Consider the following 7,885-nt stretch of genomic DNA (forward strand, 5'->3'; position numbering starts at 1 on the left):
GTAGGGCTTGGAGTGGGGAGAAGGGAGAGGTATGATTGTTTTGTGATATTGGAGATTAAGATTGCCTTGGCACATGGTCTGTACACTTGGGACCCATGCTTTGCTTTACTTTGTTGTGGAGCACATGTCTTGCCTTCTGAAGGTCCCAGTTTCATAGAATCACAGAATCATAGAGTGAAGTGAAGGCATGAGGTGGGAGTTGGTATTGCAGGTGAGCTGTGCAGAAGCACTCTGGCAAGCATGCTCCAAGACAAGCTGCTGGCTAGCTCTGTGGAGGCTCCTTTTATTAGCACAATATGCAAAACCAGTCAGATACATTTTGGACTGTGACCTTTACACATCTTACAGTCCTGAGATCGTTGGGTGGTACAAAGTTATTTTGGCACCTGTTTCCACCGCATCAGTTCCCCCTTGCACAGGTATGACAAAGGAGACAAAGGTCACAGACAGGGCACGGCAGACTACTAAGAGATCAAAAGTTAGATAGAGGACATGATGTTCAGACAGCTGTGGCCTTGTCTGCGGGTGGAAGTGTACTCCACGTCTGGCAATCATTCCTTCAGTAGAGTTGGAAGGTACCCCAAGGAACATCTAGTCCAACCCCCTGCGATGCAAGAATCTCAACTAAGGGGTCCAAGACAGATGGCCATCCAACCTTGGCTTAAAACCTCCAATGAAGGAGAGTCCATAGCTTTTCTAGTGAGTACCATCCACTGCTGAATGGTATACTGGTATCACGAGCGAAAAACATCCCCAGGGACAGGACCGAAGAAATATTTGTGCCTGAGATGCTGAAGGACTACTGCCAACCAGTTCAGATAGTGTTCTGCCACCAGCCTGATCCAGTATAACATAGCTGCAAGTGCTCACAGAAGCCTGACAGAAAAGAAGTGCAGGCCGCTCCCTGTTTGATTCTGGTTTGTGTGTCTGTTGCAGGACTAGAGTTTGAACGCTGGCTCAATGCGACGGGTCCTCCTTTAATTGAGCCAGACTTATCTCAGGGATCCAGTCTGACCTGCCCCGTGGAGACGCTCTTCAGCCTCTGGACTACAGAGCCTCTGGATGCTGTGGCTGCTGCTGGCAGCGTTGATATCGCAGAATGGCGGACGTTCCAGACCGTGCTCTTCCTTGACAGGCTGCTGGACGGTTCTCCGCTGCCTGAAGGTGAGTTTCGTTGAGCTGGCAGGTGAGCATCTGAGTCCCTACGTAGCTCAGTAAAAGGTTTGTATGGGAGACAGCCCTAAGTGTAAAATGGGAGCATGAGTGACCAGCCCGTAGTATGGAGCTGGAGGAGGAGAGGACAGGACCCCCTGGGAAACTTGACAAACCTGCTGTACTTGAAACTGGGTGTGGTGAGTACAGCTGAATGGGACACAGCTGTGGGCAGCCTGAGGACGTATCACATGCCTTGTGCCTTCCGATAAAGAATGGGAGACACGGGTGATGTCTGCTGTTTCCAGGAACTCTTCTTGTTGTGAGACTTTTGTGGGCTTGCTGAGTGTTTGTCTGGGCCCTGGGTGAGAACCCGGAGGCTGAGGAGGTGGGTGTGTCAGAAGGAAAATGAATTGATCATACACACACACACACACACACACACACACACACACACTGTATTTTTTGCTCTATAAGATGCACTCCCCCCCCCCCCTCCTAAAAAGTAAGGGGAAATGTGTGTGCGTCTTATGGAGCGAATGCAGCTCCCTTTAAAGAGCCGCGTGGAGCGTGTGTTCAGCTCTTGGGGGCTTTTTAAAGGGAGCGCGGCTCTTGGGGGAGCCTTCCTCCCGCTGCCTGGAAGAGGCTTCGCGCAGCTATTCCATAAGCCAGGCGATCCCGTTTGCTGTCCTGGCTTCTGCCTTAGCCGCGCGCAGCCTCTTCCAGGCAGGGGGAGCCTTCATCCCACTTCCCTGGAGAGGCTATCCCATAAACCAGGACAGCAAGAGGTTATCCCAGAAGCCAGATCCCTCTTGCTGTTCTGGCTTCTGGGATTCAGAATATTTTTTTAATTTGTTTTCCTCCTCCAAAAACTAAGTGCGTCTTATGGTCTGGTGCGTCTTATAGAGCAAAGAATGCGGTGTGCGCGCGCGCACACACACACACAAATGTAACTTTGTATTAATGTAACATTCTAATATGTAACACTGTATTTGTGTAATATTTAAGTCATCTGTTGTTGTTTAAGCTCTTCGTACACCGCTTAGAGATACTTTTAATATATTAAGCGGTATAGAAATTCAATAACCAGATAATAAATATTCAGGTCTTCCAGAGTTATCCGTAATAGACTCGACAGCCAGGTGGCTTATTAGCCAGTAAGGAAACACTGCAAACTCCTAAGCAAAAGAGATGGTCGCAAGACGCTGCATCTCGCCACATCCATTTGGAGAAAAAAATTGGCCAGTGTTTCACAGCTGTGGATTCTCTAGAGACAGCAAAAGCATGTATTTTTATAAATTACAAAGATCCGGTCTAACTGTTACTCTCACCCCGGGTATCAGCATGCCTGTAGCTAGTTTGGGGGTAGGATTGCAATTTGGAAGGGTAGCCCATGTTTTGCATGCAAAAAAATTCCAGGTCTGGTTTTGGCATCTCCAGGTAGAGCTGAGAAAGGTCTCTGTGTGAAACCCTGAAGAACCACTGCCAGCCAGTGCAGACAGTATCAAGTTATATGGAGCAGTGGACCTGCACGATCAACCACAGCTTCCTATGCCCCTATGAGTTTCATTTCCTCCTTAGTATTGTTCAGAGCATCTCACCATATGAGCAGAAGCGACCATGCTGTGAATGGCAGTGAATGTTAGCTGCCTTCGCTCATACAAACTTCAGAGCAAGCCAGAGGCAGACCAAAATCTAGGGGCATTTTTCGCATTAAGGTGTGGTTGGGTTAGATTTGCAAATTCAGTCTTCTCAAGGATCTGAAGCCCTTCTGGGTTGGAGAATTGCCAGGCCTCCTTGTTCCATTTCTGAACGTTTCCGTATGTGCTCTTCAGAGGTGATATCGAAGCTGTCTGAATGCTACTCGGCTCAGTTGGACGGCATGAACGCAGAGATTCGCATCCGCTGGCTGCAGATCATTGTCCGCAACGACTACCATCCCGATCTTCACAAAGTCCGGCGCTTCTTGGAAAACCAGGTACTAACTTCCAGATTAAAAACGCCCTGCGTCTCTCGGGAGCATGAGATTTGGGCATGAAACAACTCTGGAACTCCTGCTGATTGACCGAGTGTGTGGATCAGGTGTGTGGTGCAGTTTGTCGGTGGCTGGTGGCTGAACTCAGTGGTGGGCTGGATGAGATTAGGCAGGTCAGTATTATGTTTCCTGTAGCGCAGACAGAGGACTGATGCTGAGAGAGTGTGGCTCGCCAAAGGCCGGCTGCCGAGTGTAAAGTTGAGAGCCAAACCAAGACTTCCTGATCTGGAGGAGGTGCTTTACACGGAGGAAGGAATCAAGAGGTGGAGGAAAAGTTTGGATGTGGGTGGGAAACATGCGAAGAAGCATCGCCCAGGAGGAGAGAGGAGGGATAAGAGATGAGAAGAGATGAGGGTGTAACAAGAAGGAGGACTCAATGAAATTAATGGACATCGCTAACTTAGATTTCAGTTACAGGTAGGTAGCTGTGTTGGTCTGCCATAGTCGAAACAAAATAAAAAAATTCCTTCCAATAGCACCTTAGATACCAACTAAGTTTGGTCTGAAGAAGTGTGCATGCATGGAAGGATTTTTTAAAATTTTGTTTAGAGTTCAGTACGTCTGAGTGTATCTTGGATGCAACTCATGGTGTTTCAGTAGATTTTAAGAAGCCAATCTATTTATATCTTCACTTTTGAATCTCTATTATTATTATTAATTTCATTTCTATACTGCTTTATATTTTTAGGGGGGGGGGAATCTCAAAGCAGTTTACAACCTACATTAAAACAGCAAATAAAACAATTCAGAATAAAACATTACTGAAGAAAGTTGAATATAAAGTATACAGTCAAATACAATTAACATTCAAACACAATTCACAGGAAACTAAAATATTATCCTAAACATTTTTTTAAAAAACACTGCAGAGGAGGTCGACTGCAGAATGCATCTTTAGCAGAGCAAAGTTAACCAAAAAATTATGATAAGCATTTCAAAACAAAACTGTGAAGTCAAATATAAAAGGCACATTTGAAACAGCATAACTAGCAAAATAATAAAATAGTCTCATTTGCATAGAACATATCTGCTTCTGTGCTCTCTAGTACTTTTCCTTTTACTAGGGTGCAAGAATAATGTGTTTGCACAATAATAAAAATGTTTTTGTGGGAGAGGGTTATTGGTTTGTTTTTGTTTCGTTATGTATTTTGTGTTCCATTTTGTATTTTTATGTTGTGAACTGCCCTGTGATCTTTGGATGAAGGGTGGTATACAAATTTTAATAATAATAATAATAATAATAATAATAATAATAATAATAATAATAATAATAAATAATAGGCCAGTCCTTTGGCTGGCTTATGCAGTACCACCGATCTATCAGTTTTCCTTGTTAGCGCTAAACCAGAATGCATATTTATTTGTGCACGGTCACTGAGTCCCATTTGTATTGCAGATGTCACGGATGTACACGATTCCATTGTACGAGGACCTCTGCACCGGCAGCCTGAAGTCGTTTGCCTTGGACATTTTCTACCAGACCCAGAACCAGTTGCACCCCAACTTGCGGAAGACCATTCAGCAGATCTTGACGCAGGGCCTGAACCCGCTCCTTGCCATGGATGCGGCAGCTGTTATGGCAGACCCTCTGGCTGCTGTGGTAGAGGACAAACCCCCAGAAGCTCCACACAGTGCCATTTCTCTCAGGGACGTAAACGTGTCTGCTTAGCTCCCCAGCTCATGCCGGGCCTTTGAAAGTGGAGGAGCAGCCAGGCGAGGGGCAACCTGAACCGAGTGCTGCCTCCTGACCCTCTGTGCCACAGCTTGGGGGGGGGGGGGGAGATTGGATCTGTTGTCGTCGCTCCCACCCACCCCCGCCCCCATTACACACACAAATGTGCCTTCCGGTGCCCGATTCGTTGGCACAGCCAGATATCAGGGATGTCTCCCCTTCTAGCTGCAAGCGGGAACTGTTACGGGATGGATCTGTTGACTTGATGCATCATGAATGTGGATTCCAGGGCGACGTTTGTTCTCCCACTGCAATCGGGAAGAGTTCTCTCTCGGGCACTTGGGAGGGTCTGTGTCCTCCAGGCCTTCAGAGAGGCGAAGTCGCCACTGGCTGTGCACTGACAAGGAAGTAAAGGGAGTGGGGAACACGATCAGGATCATGGAGATTTGAAGGTTTGGCAGTGTTCTGCAAAGAACAGAAAAGGAGTGATGGGGGAGTCTGTTCTGCTTTTGTGCTCTCTTACTGTGTTACTCAGGAGGTGGAGGGTTTAGAACAATGCCTTCAAGCAATGCCTTGGTTTCATCAAGCTGGTCAAGCGTTAAAGGCTAGGAGACGGGGTGGATTTGAAATCCTCCCTCATTTCACTTCTGATTTTCTCCTCTGCGGGACGTTTGACACCCAAACCCACTCAATTAACTGCAGTGGGGCCGGGGGCCTGTTTTCCTAAAACTACGCTGCAAATCCTTCATTAGTGTCTGGAACTCAGCTCTGAAAACAGCAGGTAAGGATGATTCGCATCCCCTACTCATCTTGCAAATTAACAAATGGGATGCAATGGCAAACTCAGGCACAATCCTCCGGTAACTTTCCACATTTGTTATAAATGTGCAAATTCTGCTCATTTTAAAAGAGGCCAGAAGAAGTGAAGATTGTGTCGGATTGTTTCTCTGGTCTGTTGGTGCTTCCCAATGGTCATAGGAATGGACAAACAGGCAAGGTTTTGAGTGCAGAATGATATGCTTTGTGTCCTGTTCAGCCTGTGTCTTGGCTAAGGACATTTTTAAGTCTCTCTCTCTCTCTCTCTCTCTCTCTCTCTCTCTCTCTCTGGATGAGAAAGCAACCGTTGAATCTGAAAGCCAGCTTCTTCCAAAGCCGTCTCATGAGATCAGAGCCATGCTGCCCACCGGCAAAGCCTTTCCTTCCTGGCCAGTAGGCAGAGAGAAACAGAGATTGACTATGCAATGCCGTTCTGACCAGCCAGCCGAATTGCCGTCTGTGAAAAGTAAATGGAAGGGCAACCGCATGTAGAGGCATTGGTGCATCTTTCAGAAGATGGCTGGAAGTGGACAAAACGGTGCAGCGTCACATTTTCCTGCTGTGGGAGCGGCTGTGTTTTTAATATCTCTCTCTGAGCGCCTTTTTCTGCAAGAAGCAGAGAGCTGAGGATTGAACAAATAGGTCTACAAAGAGGCTTCCAATGAAAATCAAACAGGGTGCTGGGAATTGCCATATCTTCCAGGGGTGGAGGCAGTATAGGAATGTGTGTGTGTTTTTAAATTAACTCTGTTTGCCTTTTTGAGAGTTGAGTGTGCTCGAAGGGCTGCTTAACGCTTCGTGACAGATGGGGAACCCTTTGATTCATGGGCTGGATGGATGCAAACCTCAGAGGTTTCCCATCAGGCTCCCTGAACGTCTCCTCTTTGGCCCCCCTCCTACTTGAGTTCTGTGCTGGCTGCAGGAGGGAGGGAGAAAGCGGCAAACTACAGGCATTGGGACTTGGTCCAGATGGGGAGCATACCCAATGGGGATAAAAGCCCTTGACCTCCCACACCATGGCTCCAGTCTGTATCAGGCTCCCAGCACCAAAAAAAGATCTGTTGAAATGAACTGGGTTGGGGGTTTTTTGGCAATGCAAATTGCAGGGGGGGGAGGCTGCTCTATGTTCAGCGTGTGTGTTTTTGTCTGATAAGGGTGTGTGACTTCGTGTATCTGGCCCTCCCTTTGCTGAAACATCACTGCTTTTCTCAGTCCGAAGAGTTTTCCTCCCCCCTGCCATAGATGTCTTGCCCCCGTGCACTTGGGGAACACGTGGCGGACTCTTCCTTGGGACCTGCGGTCGGTGATTCCTCTGCAGTTTTTGGACACACACAATTCCCCTCCTCATTTCCCTGTCTGTTGCACAAAGTAGTGTGGAGCAGCCATGGGTTTTGCCTGTGCTCGTGGCCACCACATTTCAACAAGAACATTGGTTAATGTCGCCCGTTCTGGAAAAAGAGAGGCCATGTTCGGCACATTGCAGGCAGGAGCGAGGCATCTCGGGCAGCAGTCTGAACATAGAAAAATAGTGGGTGCTTGCTATTTACATTTCCGTTCTCCCCACCCATTCTTTGATTTTAAATTGATTTTCAGGCAGCGTCGGTGTTTCGCCTCAAAGCTTGATAAAGCAATAACAAACTGCAAGCATCGGAAAGATGCTTCACCTAATTTGTGGTACCTTGAAGTCACAGCAAGCTCGTTTTCCCCTCACAACAGAGATTAAATTTAGTTAAAATCGGTGGGGGATATGGTGGGGATTTCCCTCCCTTTCCACACACCCACCTGATACATTGCAAACAATTGGCCACTCTTGGCATGCAGCTGACATGCACACTCTTTGACAGCAGTTCCAGCCTGGCAGAGTCTTGCCCCCACCCACCTTGCACCCTGGGCTGCCTTAGGCCCCTGTTTTATTGCAATCCTCCCCCCACCCGGAGAGAATGTATGTAACCCTGGTGGAAATTCCTTTTAAACGTACATTGATGCCTTATGATAACATCACTGATAAATGTTGAATTAAACTAAACTTTGTGACTTTCTGGATCTCTGTTTTGCCTGTTTTCCCACCCCCACTGCACCATCTATGCTTGTCTCAACCTCAGCCCCATCCACCCCAGACAAATATCACACCAGGGCACGAAAGTATTGATGCAAGATTCACAGACTTTGCCAGAGGAACACTTAATTACCATATTTATTTCTTGGCATTT

General features: G+C 47.2%; 1 protein-coding gene across 2 annotated transcripts in view; it reads left to right on the plus strand.

The window, feature by feature from the left end:
- RNPEPL1 (arginyl aminopeptidase like 1) overlaps nt 1-7,716 on the plus strand; it is a 30,097-nt gene extending 22,381 nt beyond the window's left edge. For both annotated transcript variants that reach the window (XM_083739343.1, XM_083739342.1), the window contains exons 9-11: nt 937-1,164; nt 2,988-3,130; nt 4,584-7,716. In XM_083739343.1, coding sequence (XP_083595469.1) covers nt 937-1,164; nt 2,988-3,130; nt 4,584-4,856 — 644 coding nt within the window. In that variant the 3' untranslated portion in view covers nt 4,857-7,716. The remainder of the gene's footprint in view (nt 1-936; nt 1,165-2,987; nt 3,131-4,583) is intronic.
- Nucleotides 7,717-7,885: the final 169 nt, after the last annotated feature.

This window comes from Podarcis gaigeae (assembly GCF_964106915.1).
Source record: "Podarcis gaigeae genome assembly, chromosome: 5".
NCBI classification, from domain to species: Eukaryota; Metazoa; Chordata; class Lepidosauria; order Squamata; family Lacertidae; genus Podarcis; species Podarcis gaigeae.